We start from the raw sequence: 23,399 nt of genomic DNA on the forward strand, positions 1-23,399 counted from the left end.
CGTTTGAACAAATTCAGTTTCTCCGCTAGATTTAGCGAGAAAATTAGCGTCACATGACCTCAACAGCAATTTAATTCCCCGCTAAATTTATCGGGGAATTTCATTGCTGCTGAGGTCACGTGGCATCAATTTTCAGCTACATTTAGCGGGTAAACTGTGGGAAGAGGGGTGGGTATGGGGGAGGAGGAGGGGAGGATACGGTGAAGGAGGATGGGAGGGTTCGGAGGGGTCGGGTACGAAGGAGGGGAAAGGGGAGGAGAAGAGAGGAGGAGAGAAGAGGAGGAGAAGGAGTAGGGGAGAGGAGGAGAAGGGGAGGAAGAGGAGCAGGAAGGAAGGAGGGGATGACGAGGAGCAGATGAGGATGGGAGGAGGAGATGGTACGGAGAAGGAAGGGCACATCCTCCCTTCCGTACCCTTCCCTCCTCCTCAGGAGCTACACCCTAATTTCGCGTTACAGAGATTTGTAAATGTCTCATTGTTTTGTTCTGTTTCATCGCGTTTTCCTGCCTTACTCCATAAAGTGTAGTTCTATACTTATATTTACTACCTAATTGTAGTATATCATTATGTGCGCAACTTCTTGAGTTAATTTTGTAGCAGGTCTTGACTATTTTCAGTGTCGGCGTAACGAATACGCGTGAAGTTGAGGTACAGGAATCAGCGTTAGCACTGAGGCACATTAAGTATGCAGATGACTAAAAGAGCGCGAGCGTTCAAAGGCCAATTACTTATGACAATTCAAGTTTGCCTACTAATAGCAGAGGAACATGCCCAATAAAAAGCACATCAATAAAAGTTGTTGTTCAGTATATATGGGAACTCTTCGAGGAGATATAGGAAACGAACGTTTAACTTGACTTTTATCTAATGTTAGGAATAATGATGGCGTCACCATAACACAATATGCTTTTTAATAATATCACAACTGCAAAGAATGTTTGACGCTGCAATAGTTTTTGAAAGATAAACATTAGCTTGATCGGTTTGTTTACTAATGTAAAGAAACTGTATATCGTGCTCGATTCCATTTATGCAGTATTGCAAGTGATTTGAATATTTTAGTAACATAACCTGTCAAATTCAATTAATTTATTTCAACACAAAGGTTCGGACCTCTTGCTTGAGAAACTGTCAAGGACAGCTTGAGAGCGTCTGAGGTCCGCGTCATGCGACGACGAAAATAAGTCGCCTGCACGAAAATCAGTCGATTGCTGGCGAATAGAGAGTTTTTGCTGGCGAATAGAGATTTACTTTTAGTGACTGCTGACACCAAAATCTAGAAAGTGAATATGTTCAAACAAATGACTGTCTACACAGGTCCAGGAAGTGACGCCAGGGTACCAGACTTGAGCTACACTTTCTGAGGTCACTTCATTTACGCCCTCTAATTTTATTTGGCAAATTTTACAGAAGACCAATGTCAAACATTAATTTAAAAGGCCTGACGTTAAATATCTCATACCTTAAATACGTCGTAAACAAATGCCCATTTAACAAATAGTTTGCTTTTAAGTTCAATAGTATGAAATCATTTTAATGAGTACATTAGCAGGGCCGATACGTTTTCTACCCCCGGCCTAGTTCGAACTGTCGAATTATTTCTCGAATACTTAATTTATTTAAAAAAAGTTTGATAAAATAATACTTTTTTATATGAATTCTTTGCGTCATCATATAAAATTTTTCCAGTCTGCGAAGTTCTCGAAATGTTGGTGCCCACGAAAGCCAAACAAACTTGTGAGTTCATCTGTTCTTTTTGATTCGGCAGAATTAGGCTGTCGACCTGCTTCTTCACATTACATCATGCATTAATTAGTCTATTCACTGGTTTCGTTTTTCTGGAAACTGGTGTCCTCGGATACTGTAGTAGACTATGGTAATAATTCCTCTGCATCAGTTTAGTTGTTTATCACCAAACATGGCCGAAATTTATGATGAACGGAGTCAGAAGCATCAAAGGTGTTCGCAAAATAGCCCAAAATTAGGCTCAAAACATTGTCAAAGTGATTCAGTACAACTATTTTTGTTTCTTTTTGTAATAAAAGGAACAGATTTATGTCCCATGATTAAGCAGAAACGGCAGAAAGCTGCAAAACAGCCGCGTTCACTTTGAAACCGAAACCAGCCAAAGTCAAGCAGTCTAATGAATGGATGAAAGCATGGCTGGATGAGGCAGAACTTTTTAAATCAGGCGGCAACTTGTGTCAACTAGCCATTTTTTTCTGCATTTATTTATTTTACACAGTTATATCTAGATCTGTGGCGGCGAGTGCGTCAGAGCCAGCTATCCACCGGTCAGGCAAATACTGAGATAAAGGGGTCTATACAAACGAATGTACGTGTTATATTATGAACGACAAGGTCCTATGCAATGTAAGCGAAAGGAAAAAAGTCATTCCATAGTTCTTTAGGCAGCAGCATGCTGGACGAAGGTCATATCTCCAATGCAAACAAGAGTTAGCGTACCTTTGACCTTTTCCATAACTGTGTATATTCTTCCAGCATATACTTGAATGCGCCCCCTTCTTTCGTGTGCTAGCGCCAACTCACGCCACGTTTCCACATGCTTCGGGTAATGACAAAATCTTCGCCCCACAGTGCACCAGTGTCATGTCACCACTTCTTTAGCGCCATCTTTCGTTGAATACTGTGAACCCTTCTCTAAACAACTTTCCTTCTTTCTTTATTTTCTTTTTTTTAGCTATAAGGAGATTGTTTAATGTCCGGAACGCGAAGTTGCTCGTTTCTCAAAGCTTCAGCGCAGGGGCCTATAGCAATGCTCTACACGTTCCTCCAAAACAGGAACGAAAGCTCGTTCCTTGTTCCTTGTCAATCTTGGAAAGAGTTCTCGTTACATGTTTCAGAGGTTCGAAACGAACGCGTGCCCGTATTTTTTTTATAATATTGGAACGTCTCGTTACCTTTGTGTTACCTTCGACTATTTTACGAAATACCCTGCTGCATAATCCATGAGTGAAATAAAGCGAGCAAGTTCAAATATCCATATCGAATGACGTGTCGTGCCGCCACGACACATAACACATAACACGTATCACATAGGTTCCAGTTCTTTGTTTTTGACCATCTCTCGGGCACTCCCCCATCTTTTGAAGTCGGAGGCGTGAATTGTCGATAATAAGAAGCCCACGAAATGCCTACTACATTCGGCTGAATTTTCGGATATATATACAAAAATGAAGAAACCCCGCTGTTCCTACCGATACCTCGAAAATATAACGAGTCCCAGTTCCAGTTTCACCGATTCAAGATGAAACGGCGGCGTTCCTGCGTTCCTCTTGAAAGGAACGCGTTCCGTGCAACACCGGCCTATGTGGAGTGTAAGTTCGTCTGCTTCTTTTGCAGGGATTGTGATGACGTCAGAACGTCGAGCTCTGATTGGCTCTGATTGAAGGATTGTGGGTAAACCTCGAAGGAAACTACTTTGAGGTCTACCCACTATCCTTCCAATCGGAGCCACTCAGAGCTCGGCATTCTGACGCCACCACAACCCCCACACAATAAAGCAGACGAACTTGCGCTCCGCATAGCAATATCCCCTAGAAGACAAGGTCTGCTGATGACGTTATCGTTAATGGATCCCCGACCGGACCCAACGTAAACCGGCCCCAAGCGATAAACACGCTGAATCTGGGCGAGATCTAGCTACCGTAAAGCGGCAGGCGCGTCCGTTGTTTGCGTCGCCGCGCGCCAGCGTCGGGTGACTTGTCAGGCGCTGCAAGACGCGCTTGGCAGCGATGCTGACGCAAGGTAGAAAGCGCTACGCGGATTCACTAGAGACGACGTTTGGGGGAGTAAAAGGGACAGGGCCAATATTCCAGGTGGTATTGCCTGATGTTTGTAACCAGTACGCTTCGAAAGCTGTAGCCCGGCCATTGTGGGTGCAAAATGCTTTTTTTTTGGTGCCAGTCTGGCAACCCTAGGCACGCCTCAGCTAGACTCGCACTATCATACGCTGTAGTAGCTATGGTGCCTGGAGCGCGTATCCGACTGGTGTGTTTAGCGTCCCACGAGCTGCCCATGCATCAAAAGGGGTCCCGAAGTGCAAAAAAAATGACGTCAAAGAAGCCGGAGTGTCCTGCTGTTGGATGTCGCGATCCTGGCGGTCGGTCGTAGAAATGCTGGAGAAAAGCGCACTAGCGAACGTGAGAGTCGCTGCTGTCACCGCGTTCCGACTTCTGGCTCCCGAAACTTCCGCGGACTGTCACACTAGAAAGCGACCTCCAGCAAAACAGTCGTCTGCCGCATCGACCACCGCTGCTGGGACACCGGCAGGATCGCGACAGGTGACAGCGTGACACTTGCATGACGTCGTCAGGCGGAGATTGGGGGACCCTTCTTTTTGGACGCGGTGTAGACACCAGTCGAAGTCGCGTAGTATACACGCCAGCAGCAAGATGGCGGCGCCCAAAGGCCGTAGGTACAAACGTCAATGATTAGAGGTGACTTTGCTCGCGTGCCAAATTACTCTAACAAATGTCCGAACATTCCCAGAATACGGTGACTTTCAGTCGCAGTAAACGCCACGTGCCTAAACTCAGTATACCTATTCACATACCTCGTTACAATCGAATTACCTCCGCCATGGAAAAAGCCGCATCATTTGTTACGTCTGCTCACGTCATTAATCAAATGACCAAGCCCAGTCTCGCTACAAAACCGAGGAAACGAAACAAAGCGGAACAGAAGAAACACAGTATGAATTACCTTTTGTTTATTTTTTTTTTGTCTTCGGCAGAGGTGCTTAATTGACATAAATGGAAATAAGCCAATGAGATGAACCCAGATAAACGATGGAGCAGGGTGTGTCTAGCGCTTGTATTTGCAACCTAGCGTCGCAATCACTTTTGCTATAGCAATTACAGAGACGAATGCACTACGTTGTTTTGCCTACGTCCCATGAATACAGGATGGCATATATCAGATCCTACAGCCCCAACTTTCTCCCCTCTCTCTGTATTTCTTTCTCTCTCCCTGAGACTGGTAGTTCAAGTTTCGGATTGTGCGAGTGAGACTATAATTCATTTCAGATTAAGTCCTAGCGCAGCCAACGCTAGGATGCGGTGGAGCCAATCAGACAGGGCCAAAAGTGCATCGTCATGGCGCTCGTCGCTTTTGGTGCGTTTGCTGCAACAAGTTAGAGGGGCTTAGAGCGATAAACTGGCAGCTAAAAGTGAGCCCCACCCGGCCGCCGCCATGTTGTACATTTTTGACCACTAGACGCGTTACTTTATAGTTCTACGTCTAGATCTTAACCAAGTACCGCGTGGAGAAAATCGCCTATTGATATTTAGTGAACGTACCGACAAGATAAGTTATGTTCTCTTTGTTTCAAGTCCAAAATGTGATTTTAGGACAAAACCCGCGCAGCTTCACAATGGCTCCGCTACAGCCGCGGTACGTAATTTGGGTTTTTATCGGAGATAGACTCAGATCTCTGGGAGGGGGGGGGGGGGGGGGGGGGCTAACGATATTGAACAATAGTTTATTATGTTTTTGCAGCAACCGCAATAGAAGTCTCGGCTCACGTTTTACGTAAAAGCCTCAGGATTTGGTACGGTCACGTGTCAACTGGTCCAAATTGTACAACATAGCAGCAGCTAGGGGGGAACGGGATACCAGTTCATCGTTTTACGCCCTTCTACCACATTGGTTTGCTGTAATCAGTTAAGGTATCCCATAGTTTACTCGTGCTCAAGCTAAATCAACTTCACATTCATCGACTCGTAACATCATGAATAGAACAATTTTTAACCAATCGTACTCAGCATACTGTGGTTAGCAACCAGTCGTCACCTTGTTCTCCTGTATCATCCGGAGTCCCCCAGGACAGTGTTCTCGGACCTCCATTTTTTTTTTTTTTTTTTTTTTTTACATTTGTGAATGACCTACTTGATCACATAACATCCTGTACTGGACTTCTTGCTGATGACGGCGTAATTTACCGATCTGTATCTAAACTGAACGATAACATAACCCTACGAGCTGACCTTAACCTAAGAGCCGACAGGTGTAAACAGTGGAGAATGACAATTAACTTTTCTAAAACAAATCTCGTTTCCCTCACGCGTGCTCATATCCTCTTTCTTTTTCTTACACCATGTGCATCCAGGTAATTACCAAGTGTCCATCTTACAAATATCTTGGCGTTCATTATCTGACGATTTCTCATGGAACACGCATATAACACACGTCCTGTCCAATGCTAACCGCCCTCTTGGCTATCTTCGACGGAATCTAAAACTAGCATCATCATCAGTGAAAGAACTAGCCTACATTAGACTCGTAAGATCGCAACTTGAATACGCGTCATCCATCTGGTCCCCTTAGCAACATCCATTGATAACAAACTTAGAGGCACTTCGAAATCGCGCAATCAGATTCATTTTTTTGGATTACTCACGAGACACCAGTATCACTTCTTTACGAATGAAAGCTAACCTTGATCTGCTCTCGCCTAGAAGAAAACTATCACACCTGCCTCTTTTTCGCATGATTTACTATCATAATCATGACATCAGAATTTTACTATTATTCACAGCCACTCGCATATTTCCTCACATTGATAAAGTCTGTAAAGTTCGCCCAATTTTCGCCTCGTCAGTTTCGTTTCTTAACTCCACCTAGCCGTTAACAATAACAGACTGGAATAGCCTGCCTAGCAGTATACCGTGACCCCAGAGACATCATAACGCATTCATCTGCAGCTGCACTAATAGCAAAGTCATTTTGTGTTTAGAGAAATGATTTATTTGTGCATCTTTCTGTTTAATCAGCTGTATTTCCTTAAAGATGTTTTGAATGTTTTTTTCTTCTATTTTTGTTGCTTTATTTAACAATATTCCCGAGCATGAAACCCACTTTTTGTTGGTTCCTTTATGTAATGCTTTTTAGCAGGTTCTACGACCTTGTCTAATGCCCGTAAGGGCCTTCAAGGTTAATAAATGATAATGATGATGATGATGATGGTCATTGCGCTAAATATTCTGGAAATAAGCTTACCAGACTGAAAATAGAGGAGCCGTTGCGATTTAAGGGGGTGCGTTCAGAAAATGAAGGGGGGGAGGGAGGGGGAGGGCGTGCACACCTTCCCTAAGGGGGTGTAGGGAAATCACTGTTTTCGGCTTCTGTCCCTCTTGTTGTGTGTATCATTTCGGCTTCCTCTGTTTCGAATTTTTGTTATGCTTCTGTATCATCAGCTCGCTTGCGCACTTAGTTCTTTTCAAGTATCTTTAGAGCACCCAATTACCAACCGCGAAACACCTTTACTTAATAAAGTGGCATGTTATTAAGTGTTACGAAAACATTTTGCTGCTTTATGAAGTGGGCTCCACAAAACAAAAGGCACCATTAAAAAGCTTCACATTTCATTGAGTACAAGTTTAATTATTAATAATATAACGAACTCTATCATCTACTCAAGAAGGTACACGAAAAAAAATAACTTAATAAAGCTTAGAAGGTATAAGCAGCATGGAACTGCTTCTCCGCGCTGGCTCGGGAGCATCAGCCACGCAGAATAAGTACGTTCTTTTTTTTTTATCTTCAGCAGACGTCACTGAACTCGACACTCGAGACATCTCGAGTGTCAACGGTTCTAGTCAAGATGTTTCGCGGATGCCCCGGGGGCTTCTACCTTCTCAGGTTTGCTGACCCGCATTATTCGCCGGGTTTCCTTTAGTAAGTCAGATAACGCTTTGGCTCAAAAACCTTCTCCACGAAAAAAAGAAAAAAGAAGAAAAACCTCTTCGGGTTCATCTGACATATAAAGTTCGGGTTTCGTCTTACCCCTAACTGTACGGCCGAACACGAGAGAAACAACAACCGAAATCTCCAGAGTTCTGCGTCTGTTTCAAGAGCGTACTATACTCTGTTCACACCTATATGCCGACAGTGCGGTACGAGCTATAAGCGCTTGCCGGTCCAATCAACCGCCTTCCTTTTGTCACCTGATCCTGCTCTCTGTGCTTGGGTATGGTCGAGCGCGTGATCACGTGGCTAAAATATAGACGTATTACTGGTCCAACGAGCCCGTAGCTTTCACCGCACTGTCAGCTTAGCAAATAACGGTGTAAGGTAGCGGGAGGCATTGAAGCACTTTCCGCAGCGATGACGCGAACAAAAACGGTTCGGAGAGATCCGGTTCTCCGAGGCTGCCTGCATAATTCGCGTCCCTTTTCACGTTCGTTGGTTCTGTTCGTGGGATTTGCGATGAATAGAGATCGAATTTCCCTCGTTAGCCCGGGGCTTCGGCGCCGAAGCCACGCGCGTACAACCGCGTCGACGTGGGTTGGGAACTCTATAGAATCAAAAGTAAGTTGGCGAGGCCTACCGACTCGACACAGAAATACGTGTGCAATGGAGGGGACTAAGCCACACGCGAGCGCACGCGCAGAAAAGAAACAAAAAAAAAAGAGTTTGATGAGACTCGAGTTTAACGCTTTCAAGAACTAGCGAAATTAAAGCGTCAAAATGGAGAAGCTAAGAACACAAGCCTAAAGGGTAAAAAGAAATATGTATGACATACTGCGGTTGCCATGGCCGCAGTCTCCGAAGGGGGCCGGCCATTTTGGCACTTTCAGCGCGTGCCGAATTATAAATGTAATATATATGTTTTGAAGTTATCATAGTAGTGCCGCTAGAAATCACATTCGCACATTTTTTTTTTTTTTTTCCATTAAGGTCACAAACTTGTAAAGGTGACCCCACACGAAGCCCGAGGTGGGGACGTGAACACCTCGGTGTTTAGAAACGCGATCAATTAATCGTATGGCCATGCAGTGGACCATACGATATATAGTTAGTTGCCAATTGGAGAAAACGGCACATGCGAATCGCATGATTCGCGTGTGAACGGCTCATGCGAATCGCATTTGTGTGTAACAAGTTAACAAAATTGTTTGTGATGTTTTCCTCATTAAACTGTGGCACCCACCAGGTGTATGCTTTTTTTTACGCAACAGTTTGCTAAATTACGTCACTCGATCGAAAAAAAAAAATTCTGATTATCATGCGTCGTGAAGCTTTTTTTATGTTGCGGAATCTTGTTGATCTTATATTAGCCTGTCAAAGCAGATTGAAAGCATTATTCATTCTCTCGACTAAAGTGGGGCATCTCAGACATTCAAGCTTTTAAGTTGAAGCTATCAACTAAATTGCGCAGCTGAAGATTTAATTAGCCTTCTAGCCAAATTGTGACACTTCAGCCGAACTCAGACTTCGAGCCAAACTTGTCATCAGCCAAATTAAATGTCCAGCAGAGTTGAAAGTTCAGTCGAACTCAGAATTATGCGAAACAGAGACGTCCAGCCGAATCGAAACTTTCACCAAGACTGAAGCTTCGGCCGAATAAAGACTTCGGAAAAAACTACATGACACCGTGAAGCCACTTCAGACTTCTGACGTTTGACGGGAGCTCGAAAAATTTTGAAGATGGCTAAGAATGTTTCGTTCGAACTAAGTGCAATATTTTAATAAAAAGCGAATCCTGACGAGTAATTAACCTCACTTAAAAGCAATATGCCTTTTATCGCCATAAACGTTGCTCATATTACTAAAAATGCCATGTATTATTATGCATTTCCCCCGTTTGTCTGCATTCCCTCAAATAAAAAGAAAGTCAAGAAATTTCAAACGGCCCTCGCCAATATATGTGAAAATTCGGCCGCATAAAAGGAGCGAAATTTCGCACTCGGCATGCTGGGTTTCTGATAATAGTTTATCTCACGTCTTCATTGTTTGACGTAAAGGTTTGTGAAAGTTAATTTTTGTGCTTTGTAAATAAAAAAAAATGACGTTTCAATAAATTTATATAAAGGAAAATTCTGAATGTTTAGATTTTATAAGCGAACTGGACATGTGCATTAACATTTTTTTAATGATGCCACACCAGTCATTCCTTATTTTACTAAATGGTACATGAGGTATATCATAAAGATTATGGTCGCGTTAGAAGCATATATGTTATAATTACGCAAAAGTTATGGCAACGACCCATATATTTTCACCTTTGAATGGAGGTAAAAATATGGGTTCTTTTCAAATGCGCTGCCTAATATGACGAAACCATGTATGCCAAGGAAATTCTACTACTTATATAAAAACACACATAAAGCTTTCCATAAGAAAAATAAAAAAATGAGCACACGCATTTTTTTCAGGATTACTTTGAATTTTGTATTTTTAGCATTTCTTCTCAAATTTACAGTTTTGTTTCTTCTATATAAATTGTATCTAAAGTAGCAATATCATTTTTTATTCGTCTTAGATACAAGCTTTCATTTATGATGTTTCTCATGCCTTATATAATTGAACATCGAAAGCTAGCTAGATTCAAGCTTGGACTATTATTGTCAAAGATGCGAAATTCAAGCATATTTACTTCTTAAAATAAAATAAAAAAATAAAAAAAACACACTTCGAGAGAACTATTTTATATGAAATCTTAAAGCAATAAAAGCAGTTATAATTGTTGCGAAAAAAAATAATCTAAAAGTTTCGAGACTTCAAATGGTGCCACTCATCAAAACTGAAAAAAAATGGCAAGACGTACACATCGCGACACTGTTAGCGCGACCATGCCATCGGCGCATTTTTGCATTTTACTTCTAAATAATATTAGCGAACACGAAATTTTATCGCACAAATTATAAAACTAAATAGCTCTTTTCATAGCAATAAGAACTTGGATGTCATCCCTTGGTTTCAAAGAGAAAACTGGAAAAACCGGCGATCACTTGTTCGCGCTAACAGTGTCGCACTTCCTACCTTCCGCCCAGACTGCCCTTTCGAAGCCCAAAACTCAAGAATAAAAAGAAATGTTTTGTAGTTTGCAGTTTGCAGTTTTGTTCTAGTTAAACATTCTCCACCAACACACACACACACACACGCACACACACACACACATATATATATATATATATATATATATATATATATATATATATATATATATATATATATATATATATATATATATATATATATATATTAAACTTTATGAGGACCCATTATTTTTTCTTGCACGATTTGAGATGAAATCAACCGCCTACGAAGCACATGTTAGTATTTTTTAATAAAAATTCAGTGACAAAAAAAAAAGACGAGAAAGAAAATAGACGCGTTCATCACCTCGATTCGCAGAATGAACTGGCGACCACGGGATCAGTTGTCGAGTAATTTATATGCCGCTAAGCCTCTTTAAGGCCGACTCCCACAGTACCCTCTTCTTACGTTCCGTGCCAAGGGGCACGTGCAACGTGCAGCCTTTGGGAAGATCATGGCGGCACAGCGCAACCCTGAGTTAGATTTCAGACGCTATGTTCTTCCCAGAAGTGGCGCGCGGCACGTGTCTCGAGCATTTCCACAACAATGAATGGCGCCACTTTTCCCAGGATAGAGGGGCTTTACATAAATGCTCGTCGAGGAATGCTCACCCCATGCTCGTGTCCAACCATAGGCTACCCTCTTCTATACTCAAAAAGACCGGCAGTTTGACGACGGAGCCATAGAGCGCCTGTCGCAGATTTGGAGCACGAAGATCTGGCAGCACAGAGCGATTCACGGGGTACCTGGACGCCAGCGCACAGCTTTTGCAGCAACGGGGGCCCGAAACATGGGTTTCAAACCCGACAAGAAAAGAAGTGGTAGCGCGAGGACCGCGAGGAGCACGAGCGGACACTCCACTGCTCGAGAGAAGTGTGTTTGGGCGTCTTGCCGCAGCGGGCAACCGTCACGTGGCTCTTCTCCAATCCGTTTTCTGCCGCTCTACTTTCGCAATTTCGGCGGCCGCTTACCGTGGCGATAACCAGGCTTTGTCAGTAGAGGAAAGGCTATGATCCACTTTGTGAGCTATCAATATCGTCATCATAGGGAAATCCCCGTGAGCACGGCAACAATAGACTCGAATCACTAAGCGTTCAAAGCATGCGTGACACCGCCATAACTGTAGTTACCAAGAGGTAAGCTCCCGTGCACGAGACAGCTCGTTCCGTCTCGTGCTCTGCTTGCACAAACCTCCAGCTGAGTCGTCTCGTGTGGAGAAAGACTGCAGGTCCCACATGCTCGGGGAAAGCGGTGGCGTACTCAAATCACTCAAACTAGCTGATAAGATCGGTCTTTTCGATCCCCGTTAATGCGCCACCACAGTTCGCGAAAGCGAGTTGAAAAGAAGTGCGCTTTTACGCCTCCACATCGCGACAAAGACGATCATTGGTCAGTGGCGTTGCGTGCCAGTATAATTGGGGCACACTTGTGCTAGTAAGCTTGTACAAAGTAAGAAACATTCCAACCTAATATTGTCCGTGGTTCCGGAAAGCGTATTTGGAGAACCTTGCAGAGGAAGTATAGGGCCGATTTCTGCACACTTGTTGTCACGTTTCTAGGGATATCCCATTGGCTTAGAGGGGCGAGGGGAGGAACCATACCTTTTGTTTTTAGTTTCCAGGCTTGGTGGCACAAGCTACCGCCCGTTATAAATGGTGCAGCCGTTAGCATCCATGCATCTACCCCTTGGGTAAAGAAAGGAGGGGCGTCGAGGATTAGGTGAACACGCCTCAATGATTCAGCAACAAGAATTTATCCGGCTGTCAAAGTAGCTTACAGTTATCGGGTAAGCAAACGTGGGAGCCGGCTAAAGGCTTGTTGCTGAATACCTGCTGCGTGTTCCCCTAAACCCCGCCCTGCTCTCTCTTCCTCAGTAAACTAGATGATGTGACGTCCCTGAAAACGTGCCAAACAGAGTGCCGAATGTGACCGGTTGACTTACTCCAAAAGCTTTTCTGAACGCGCTTCCGCAGAGTCACATCCAAAGATCGCTGCTGTAATTCGTCAGATACCTTCCTGTTTCCGTTTGTTTCAAGGCCCTCTCCGACTTACACGACCCCCCAGTAAAGCAACTTACTCATCGTGGGAAAAGTTCCTTGCCTCGTAAACTCGTTAACCACGGCACTCTTTTTCTTTCATCGCTCGATGCGGAACTTCGAGGCAACCCAAAATTGCCCTCAGATTCAATTTTCTGCTCTGATGGTCTTTGTAACGGCGCAAGTAAAGAGAAAGGGAACTACAGACAAAGACCAGGACATCAAACGGCGTCAGGCCTGTGTTCATGGCTGATGTCTCGTCGTCTATAGAGTACGTATCGGACGCGCCCGCATTGCCGAAACGGAAAGGCCCAAACTGAGGTCCATTAATATATATGGCCCCGATGTTTTTCAAGTTCAAATCGGTCGTTCCGTGAGGGATCGTGCCCCTTGTTGGTCTGGTGCCATCACCGATGCCTTTGAAGACTTTTGTTGTTCTTTGGGTGTCAACACGCGCGCGATCCTAGTTCGTCTCCTCTTTGCGGACGTCGTGCGCTCGTGTACCCTCCCGATGCGTCCACGCAGTTTTGTTTCACCCTCGAACTCGGCCAGTGGCGGAGCCCGCTTGGTTGCCTCCTCATTGCGTGTGCCCTATGCGATATCCATGTTGCCTTTTCGTTGGCGTGCCCCTCCTCGCGTTCCGATGCGCCAGAGACTTTTTCCAGTACACTTGCTCTCAAAAACGACAGTCGTTTCGCATGCTATACTTCGTTTCACCTGAAGTCCAGAAACCAAGCGACGCTACGAGCTGATGAGACCAATCAGACAGCGTCGAAGGCGCACAATCATGGTGTTCATCACGTGTCTGTAGCTGTTCTATTACCGCTTAACCAGTCATAAGCAGAAAAAGAGCAGCGACTTTCACTTTTGACGTTCTTTGATGGGTGCTATTAGCTCGTAGCGTCGGCTGCGTCTGGAGTTGCTGAAACAAAGTAGAGCTATACGCTGTTTCACTTCAAGTTGGACCGCAGCCTTCTTCCGATGCAACCCATCAAGCAAAGTCAAAAATGCGTCGTCCCGGCGCTCGCCGTCTTTGTGCATCTGCTATCACCCACCAAACCTGTTCACGAGCAGTGAATGAGCCGTGATCACGCCCGCAAGTTCACAGTTGTCATAGAAATGTTTGCGTTTAATTTTTAGTATCAAGACATTTCTTTTTAATGTATTTGGGATTGTGAGGTGCAAAAACACGGAGCCGCGAACTTGTGGATAACGCAAGTTCGTCTGCTTTTTGCACAGGGGTTGCGGTGACCTCAGAATGACGCCGAGCTCTGATTGGCTTCGATTGGAAGATAGTGGGTAAATATCAAGACAGTTAGCACTGGGGTCTACTAATTGGAGCCAAACAGAGCTCGGCGCCGTTCTGACGTCACCGCAAGCCCCACGCGAGAAGCAGACAAACTTCCGCTCCGTATACGCTGCTGCAAAGTATACATTGTAGCGTGTATCTAACCTAAATAGGACGATGCGAATTTGTTTCGCACCTGAGGTACCAACGTATTCTGGATTTTGAACCATATGCGTTATGACGCAAGCAGTGGCGAACTCGGGGGTGATAACGTCTACGGCGACTTGCTTTTGCGCGCCTCTGGTGGTGATTATGATTTTGTGTAGAAGGTCGCGTGTCTACAAAAACGGACTGGCTGTGTCTTCGCACATTCGTCTTACTGCATTGTACTGGAGAGGTACGAAAAGAATATATAAAAAAGAGGCCATAAAGGCTCTTGTCAAACATCCTCATAACTCTCACCTGGCGTCCACATGTTTGGGCAAAAGGAAAAGGTAGAAATTTAAAAACATGATTGGTTCTAAATAACTTTGAACCACACGGAAGAAAAAAAAATAAGTGGTCAGGTTTGAAGGTCAATAATTCGCGAAAACGCTTATGTAAACTTACAGATAATATAAGTGCTGCTTGGTTTTTTGACAATATACATGCCGCCTTTGATTATTCGCAAGACAAACATAACACAAAAATGAGTACATCACGGCACTGCGTTAAAAAACTACAACATTACTTTTCTTTTTTTTTAAATTTCGCTGAAGCGAATCGGTCATCATTGTCAGTTTTCTCGCATTCTTCTTTCTTTACACTCAACATCGACAAATAACAAACTCGATTCTTGCTCATAAAAACTTGCAAATACGAACGTATCTATTTTGACTTGCAGAACGATCTCTCACAGCCAGTGATGCAAACTCCCATGGTTATCAGTATCTGAGTAGCAATTCTTTGATCGCTGAAGAAGCTATCATCTCTTACTGAACACAGGATTTCTTCAGGTCTTGATACTTTCAGACAGACTTGTGCCTATCTCAAATACTCTACTCAAAATACTGTATTTCAAATACGTTTTTGAAGTATCTTGGTATTTTGAAGATACTTTTGATCGAGACTTTTTGATACTCTATTTTAATCAATTTCTGAGTATCTTGTAGTCATTATCTCAAACACCTTTCTGAAATTTCGCCATTCTCCGAGTTTTTTGGTATGAAGTGGCGTGGGCGTGGCACGGGCAGAAGGAAACATTGTCTCGAGTAACAAAATCCTCTTCCTAGCTCCGATAAACTACGCATTGAGCTAGATTTAGCTCGTGAAAACATCGCATTAATGCCAATTGTGACTCATATTTCACCTTCAAAGTTCGTACAATGAAGGTTTTCCCCTCGCCTTCCTAAAGCCGCCTTTTGTTTTCTGGAGCTTCCCCCGAAAAACCTTCAAACAAAACGGGGGGGGGGGGGGGGGGGGGGGGGGGTTACGGAAGTAAAGTTTGCAACACTGAGGCGCAACGCAGACCGGAAAACAACACATAACAACAATACATACTTCAGTGCCAAGAAAATAACGAATGGAAAGAAAAATGAGAAGTGAACACAAACAAGAGCCCTTTTTTTTTCTTGATATATATTTGACAGCGCTGCTGCAAAGCGTCAAGTTTTTTTTTGTTTTTTTTACATTTCTCCGTTTTTTTTTTTTTTAGTTTTTCGGTATGAAGTGGCGTGGGCGTGGCACGAGCAAACGGGAACATTCTTTCGAATACCAAATCCTGCCGGTAGCTCCGATAAGCTCCGGATTGAGCTAGATTGAGCTCGTGAAAACATCGCATTTGTGCCGATTGTGACTCATATTTCACCCCAAAGTTTGTACAATGTAGGTTTTCCTCTCGCCTTCCCAAAGGCGCCTTTTCTTTCCTAGAGTTTCTTCCAAAATATCCTCAAACCAAAGGGGTCGTTTTACAGAAGTAAAGATTGCCACACAAAGGCACAACGCAGAACGGGCAACGACACACGACAACAATGCAGACTTCAGTGTCGGAAAATAACAAATTAAAGAAAATGAGAAGTGAACACAGAAAGAAGACACTTTTTTTTCTGCTTGTTGTATATTTGACAACGCTACTGCAGAACGTCGAGATTTTTCTGTTTCGTTTTTTTCCTTTCTTTGCGTCGTCAGTCCCGCACTTATTGCTCTCGCGAAAACTGTCCTGTAAGCGAATATTGATAAGCAGAGAACAGGACAAAAAACGAACTACGACCAGGATGGCATCTCAAAATGCCAACAAGACTCTCCCAACGTTCAGTGCCTTTCTGAAGGCAACCCACTTGAAAAGGTGCGACCTGCGCCGTGGCTATATCCTGCTAGTTATAGTTGAACCTCAAAGAATAGCCCCAGTTGGTGTTTTTTTCTGTTCTTGTTTTCCGTTTTGTGCTGTTACGCGCAAATAAACAATTCTGGTAAACCATGCAGACTTGTGCCACTGTATGACTGTGTTTGTCACTGACGTCGATACAAATTACGCAGTGCAGAAGTATCTGCAAAAGTAAGTGAATTACATTTCTAAGTACGTGTACTCTACTCAAGATACTTTACAGTGAAAGTAACTTGAGTAGTACTCTAATACCATATCAAACAGGTATTTAGTAACTTAACTTAAATACTTTTATCGAGTGTTTCGTCCAAGACTGCTTTCAGGTCATTTCACATTGAGACCAACAGTCGACAGTCTAAAATCACTTCATTCAGATGACGTGAATCAACGTCACAGGCTGAATAATTTCCTTAAACTGTTACATTTTATCTTCAACACTGAATGGTCGGTAGCATTCAGTGTTGTCGGCGTTACCGAAAAAAATTAACGAAATACGTTACTCGTTAGTTTCAAAATAAAGTAACGTGTTATCGTCCTACATTACTTCATTATAAAAGGAACGCGTTCCCGGTACCGCTTAAAAGTACCGAACGTTACTTTTGCGTTACTTTTTTGATCAGGAATAACACTATTTTACTGTTTTGACGTTACAGGTATGGATAAGCGCCATATTTCAAGAAACTTTATGTCCATGCAGAAACTAAAAATATTTTTTTTTATCTTCTATATAGTTGAACCTAAATACCCCCCTAAAAAAACGCGAAGAAAAACGCAAAAAAAAAAACAGAAAAAAACTAATACATTCACATGGCTTAGAGCCTAGAAACCCAAAAAAGTCGAAGTGTAACTTTTTAAAGTTTTGGGTAAAAAAAGTAACGAATAACGTAACTCTGTCACCAATTACTCGAGATAAGCAAATAAGTAGTAGAAAATACATGTTATTTTAGGATTTTCTGGAGGTATTTTTAGTTTATGTGAATAATAGTAAATACAACGTGATATATGGATTGATTTTAATATGTATATGTTAGGTGATACCGACATGGCAAGAGAAATGGATGTCGTTATAAAGGCATACTGATGCCTCAATGTAATAACTGAACGCACCCAAATTACCGCATCTACCCAGACAGATTGATTTATCTCTTTTCTACAAATTTCAAAACTGAAAACATTAAATCCGGGATTATATATTCCACGATAAGCGACCACCTTCCGGTATTTCTTTCTGTAGCGGGTAAGTACGATATCACAGACGGTTGCAAATAAAACCCCTTTTTCCAAGACATTTCTACACAACGTTTAGACGCATTCAGGCAAGAACTATCTGTGATAACTTGGGATTTTTGTATTCCATGTAAAATATGCTAATGAAGTGTACGATACCTTTTTGAGGGAGTTTAATCGTTTATACGCCCATCACTGTCCCTATAAGACTTTGAGATTATCAAAAAAAAAAAAAAATGCGTAAGCCATAGATAAGCCTAGAATTTGTAAAAGAAATTCGTATCAAAAGCGTCCTGTATCAAAAATTTCGTGACATAATTAATTTTAACGTTTTTAAGTCTTTTCGCTACAAATAAACAAAAAGACTGCGCTCTCCAAAAGCAGAGTACTACAAAAGTTCATTTTTTTCCACTTCGGGTAACAGTAAAATAACTTTGAAAAACGTTAATTCAGTAATGAATCGAAATATAGTGCCAAAACCAATGGAAACACATATAAAGGATGATGGGCACCTTAGTGGCTTACAACTAGCCAACAAATTCAATGACTTCTCCGTACATATTTCTGAGCTTCCAGCATATGCGGAGAAGCTTTTTTGTCTTCCGAGCTCATAAACAGTGACTAGGTTTCCCTTAGCCCTACATACGAAGCTGAGGTAATCTCGAAGTGCAGGCAAATAGAAAATAGCAGCAGTACGGACTGTGATAACATTCAGATTCGCCCTATCAAACACTTAATAGATCTGATAGCTCCTTGTTCGTCACACATCTTCAATCTTTGCTTAGAAACAGGAGTGTTCCCAAAACGTCTGCAAGTCACTAGAGTTAATGTTATATAAAAAAGGTAACAAAAATGACCTTGATAGCTATAGGCCTATTTCCATTCCTACTTATCTCTTCAAAAAGATTGTAAAAACCATTGCATAATCGTTTGACAGCTTTTTCTAAATAACACGATGTGCTCATTTCCAGCCGATTCGGCTTCCGTAAAAATAATTCTACGGAATCTGCTTTACTTACTCAAAAATAATTCATGTTACAGAACGTTGAAGGAAGAAAAATTGTACTCGGGGTTTTCATTGATTTCACAAAGGCTTTTGATCCGCTAAACCACAAAATACTACTACGTAAACTCGAGCGCTACGGTGTGCGAGGTCACTCCCCTTCTCTACTCAGTTCCTATTTACAGTACAGATAATTTTAAAACGCTTTCATATATGTCTAAGTCAGTAACGTAAAGTTCACTATTAAATCTTGTAGCTTTTTTTTTTTTTCTAACGCGGTTTATGCAAATCAGTACCTTGTTCCAAAAGTCCAGCAAAATCAGAAATGCGTCACTCGCCATCCCGTTGGAAAGAACAGTACTGCGACCCTTCTTGACTCACTGGCTTCATAGTTGTTCTTTAGTATTTCCTGTAGAGCTTGAAGTACCTCCTTAAGCCCGGTTAACACTGCTTATACCTCATACAAAAGATAGCCTTCATAGAGATTCCAAAGCGAGTCACCGCGAAATTCGTAGTTCAAATGCCGCATGTCAATGAGTTCAAGGAGAATCTTGGCACGCGGCATTAGAACAATCTTGCGGCATTATAACCGATATTGCGGTGACTCGTCTTTGCAGACCCTCTTTTGTATGATGCATGGGCAGTGTGCATTCTGACAGGTTTCACTGTTGCCGTCCTTGCACTCACCCTTGTTTCGAACACCGAGTTTAGAGCGATAGGCATAGCGTCTTTTTGTTCCCCCCCCCCCCCCTCCCTTCGCTCCCTGTTGCATTGAGCGAGGCAACAAACGTAAAATACTTCAATGGTCCCAAAAAAACGTAGTAACCATAATAATATTTAGCATATAGACAGAAAGGTTTCGGCCCCCGGTACCCTTTGTCCAATCCTAAATCATGGCTTCCTCCCACTGGCCAGTCCGGTGCCCCCTCTCCCCTCATGTTGCACCCAGGGCACGCACACCCTCCCCCCCCCCCCTCCTCCTTCACCCCGTGCCACATCTATAGGTACGCCACTGCACACAAGTCACCTTGCCTAATCGATACGCACATAAGCAGAAGATAAAAAGAGTATACCGCGTCACCAAGGCGGACTTATCTGTAAGCTGCCCAATTCTTCCGGTTTAAGATTAGTACATTCTTAACACCCGAATTTCTAGCCTCGATGCAAGAAGCAGAAACCGCTGCCTTCATTGTAGTTTTCCTCAGACTTCAATTTGCCCAATGTCCTACATATCTATATCAACAATTTAATTCTTTTTGCCTTTTTTTTAAGAAAGATTTTGATAAAAATAGTGGTCTGAAAAAAAGTTGTTACTTCCATATAGTCGCTTAGTAGTAACCCTGCACACAAACTCGACTCTCTGGTGTCACGCTTCTGCGGTGGCGCCGCTGTCGGTTGCGCGCTTCCGCAGAAGCTTCCTCTCACGAGAGTCTGGTGTTTTCTGCGCGTGCCTAGTGCCCGCACCTGGTGTGAACATGACGCGGTCTTGCTCGTAAACAGCGCGTTGGTCTATAGACCGACACACTGTTTACAAACAAGCCCGCGTTTGCCCACACCAGGTGTGGGCACTGCGCGAGCGCAGAAACCAGATTCGCGTGAGGGGAAGCTTCTGCGCATGCGCCGTAGCGACAACAGCGCCACGGCAGAGACCTGACGTCGGAGTCGCGTGCTGGTTTATAATCACGCAGGGGGTTGTGGCTCATTATGTTCGCGCTTGATGCTTTGTGATTGGTCCCTCGGCGTTTTTAATCGTCTCATGCCGCAATCTCATTGGTTGTGAAGCGATCATAAGATTCCCGGCACCCGACACGCCTTCCGTTTCTTAACTTGTCGATGTCTATATATAAGTAATACTCTCTCATATAGTAGTTTCAAAGATTTAACTCAATAATAAACTTTTTTCGTCTCCGAGTAGGGCGGTTATGCTCACTGCTTTTGACGCGATGGCAATTTCGAGGCAACTTAGTTTGCAATAACTCAAACGAGTCAATTATTTGCAATGCCAAGACGAGCAAGACGAGCCATCACAGGCGAAGACGCTTATCAACTAAAAGTTCGACAGTAAAACGTACTACTATATTAAGGTTATAAAAAATATTGAATGAGCGAGGTGCACTTCTAGGCGTCTAAACTCGTCAAACACACAGTTCGGGCGGAAGTTGACGGTGCACACCGATTGGAATAATACGATAATGATTTCGCGCTTTTTTCGCCGACGTCCAATCGGCGCGATACGTGAACTTTCTGCTCCAACTTTGTGTTTGACGAGTATACACTCTAGAAAAAAAGCCCGCGCGTCTACTTTCCCGCACAATACTCGGAGAGCCAATGACCGCAACATACGGGGGCAGCTCAGCAAATGGCGATGCCGAAACATATGTTTAGACCAAAATACGCAGTCTGGGTTGTGACATTAAAGGGGCCCTGCAAGCACTTTTTTACTAATTTTTAATTTGCACCAAACCTGAGCGCACTAGCCGTAATAACTTAATGTAACTTTTCTTTTCTCGAATTTCGCTTTATTTTAAAAGTTATAGGCAAATTAAAATTACAAAAACAAGCAAAAAATAACCTCCCTCATGACATCCTTGGTTGCTTGAGTGGCCGTGAACTAGAGGAGGGATAGTGAGCTCAACGAGCGCTCACAGTTGCCGCGCTGCCGTGTCCACGGCGCGAGAGGGCGCCACTACAGCGTGTTCTGGAAAGGCTGTATACAGCGGGCAGCCAGAGCGGCTCTCATTGCGTTTGCTGCGCAATTAAACACTAATTCGGCATGACACTTCATTGGCCACAAACGACAGCAAACACGGGGTAAAGATCAGTTCAGAATGGGAGTCAATTCGCACTGCCGTACCGCGAAATGGCCAAAATGCAAGACAAAGCTACTCGCTGAAGGCCTTCGGAACGCTCGGAGCCGGTCGGATTCTCCAGTCCGTAAACGACCGCAGCGCCGCCGTGTAGATCCGGGACCTTTCCGTGTCGGCGCCTGATCCCACTACTCTTTTCTAGTATGCGCCGCCTTATCCACCGCTCGGTGGCGGGTATGTCGAAGGGTCATTTATTGTTTCCGTACTTTATAAACTGCATTTGTTTCTTTTCTGATCTAAAGTACAGAACAAAAACTACTTTTATAAATAGTTGAAACGGTTCGCGCCACTTATATTTTGTATTTCGACTAAAAAGAAGCTTTTAGCGGCTCTGACCAGTAGTAAGCCCAGGACCAAAGACGTCACATTTCGCGCGCTTTCGGTACCGCGGGTCGCCCCCGTCGGTGGAGGAGGTTTCCGCGGCGTTCGGTTAAAATATGATGCACTGATATTCAGTTACTCTCTCTGTGCCCGCTGGCTTGCCCGAACCCCAAGAGACGTGGAAACCGCAAAAAAGGTAGACGCTTAAATATAATTGCAGGGCCCCTTTAAGCAATGCAAAACGTCACGCTTGCATTGCTTAACGTCCCAATGACACATCTTGTTTTCCTGTGTTTTATTATTCCAATTTTATATATTCATGTTCAACCCGCTCGGCCTTTACCAGTCACAACTCAGATTGCGTTTTTTGGTCTAAACATATGTTTTGGCACCGTCATTCGCTGAGCTGCCTCCATATGTTGCGGTGATTGGCTCTCCCAGTGTTCTGCGGGAAAGTAGACGTACGGGCTTTTTTAAAGTGATATAAGGCCTCTATATTTCGTTACACCTGATGTTTGAGCGCAGCCGACGCTACGAGCTGTGATGGCACGTATCAAACAGCGCCAAAAAGCACACCGTCATGGCCAGGGTGCACGGTCATGGCTCTCGTAATCTACAAAATGTTCCTGAACTCTATTCAGGCCTAAACAGATTCGTATAAATAAGTAAGCGAAGGGAGTGCGTTGAAACCTCTAACAAAGATCTATTTAGGAGGTACACTTATCATGCTCAAATTTCACGAGTGCGAGATCCAGGAAAAAACATGGAATCCTACAAAAAAACATCTTGTTTGCTTTCCTATGCGGTAGAAAAAACGGAAACCAACCGTCTGCCTCACGCCGCAACTCACAGATGGGTACCATCACTGATCTTCACTAGGGGTCTGGCGACCATCAATGACAGCCATCTGTGACAGTGCATTAAGCAAACGGGGGCTCGGGATTGAGCAAACGGGTATGAAGCCATCGAAATTAAGAGCGGCTTTTACCGGAAGTGAGCGCTTGACAGTCTTTGAACTCTTTCGAGTGCTGGTTTCAACAGCGTCCAGGGCGCTGCATTTTTTTTTTATTTTGTCATCTCAAGAGAGCCAACTTCTTGCGCAGTAAAAACGCATGCAGACCCGAGAAGTCTCCTGGGCGGTCATTCGACGTGAAAATATAGGGCGTTTAGTTGAGCAAGTGTGCCCCATATACGTGGTAACTTCCATAAAGTACCAACGCAGCACTGTCATAAGAAAAGGTTTCTCTTGAGGCCAAGGCTGGCTGTCTGAACAATCACCGAACTATAATAGCCAACACAACAAAATAAGCTTTCTAGAGAACTTCGTGCACAAGTTCCTTTCTGACCCGTCTGCAACGCTCGGACCACTAGGACGTAAAGAAAATGGAAAACTGCCCCTAGAGAAACTTAACTGAGTTCCTAATAGGAGTGGTTTAGTATACGTTTCTTTTTG

General features: G+C 43.5%; 1 protein-coding gene across 1 annotated transcript in view; it reads right to left on the bottom strand.

Annotated features, from left to right (window-relative positions):
* The window catches only part of LOC8052370 (calcitonin gene-related peptide type 1 receptor), a 234,410-nt gene that overhangs the window by 83,230 nt on the left and 127,781 nt on the right, over positions 1-23,399 (bottom strand). The window contains exon 11 of the mRNA XM_040216633.1: positions 9,511-9,525. Coding sequence (XP_040072567.1) covers positions 9,511-9,525 — 15 coding nt within the window. The remainder of the gene's footprint in view (positions 1-9,510; positions 9,526-23,399) is intronic.

The sequence above is a fragment of the Ixodes scapularis genome, unplaced genomic scaffold (assembly GCF_016920785.2).
Source record: "Ixodes scapularis isolate PalLabHiFi unplaced genomic scaffold, ASM1692078v2 PGA_scaffold44__24_contigs__length_19508400, whole genome shotgun sequence".
NCBI lineage: Eukaryota > Metazoa > Arthropoda > Arachnida > Ixodida > Ixodidae > Ixodes > Ixodes scapularis.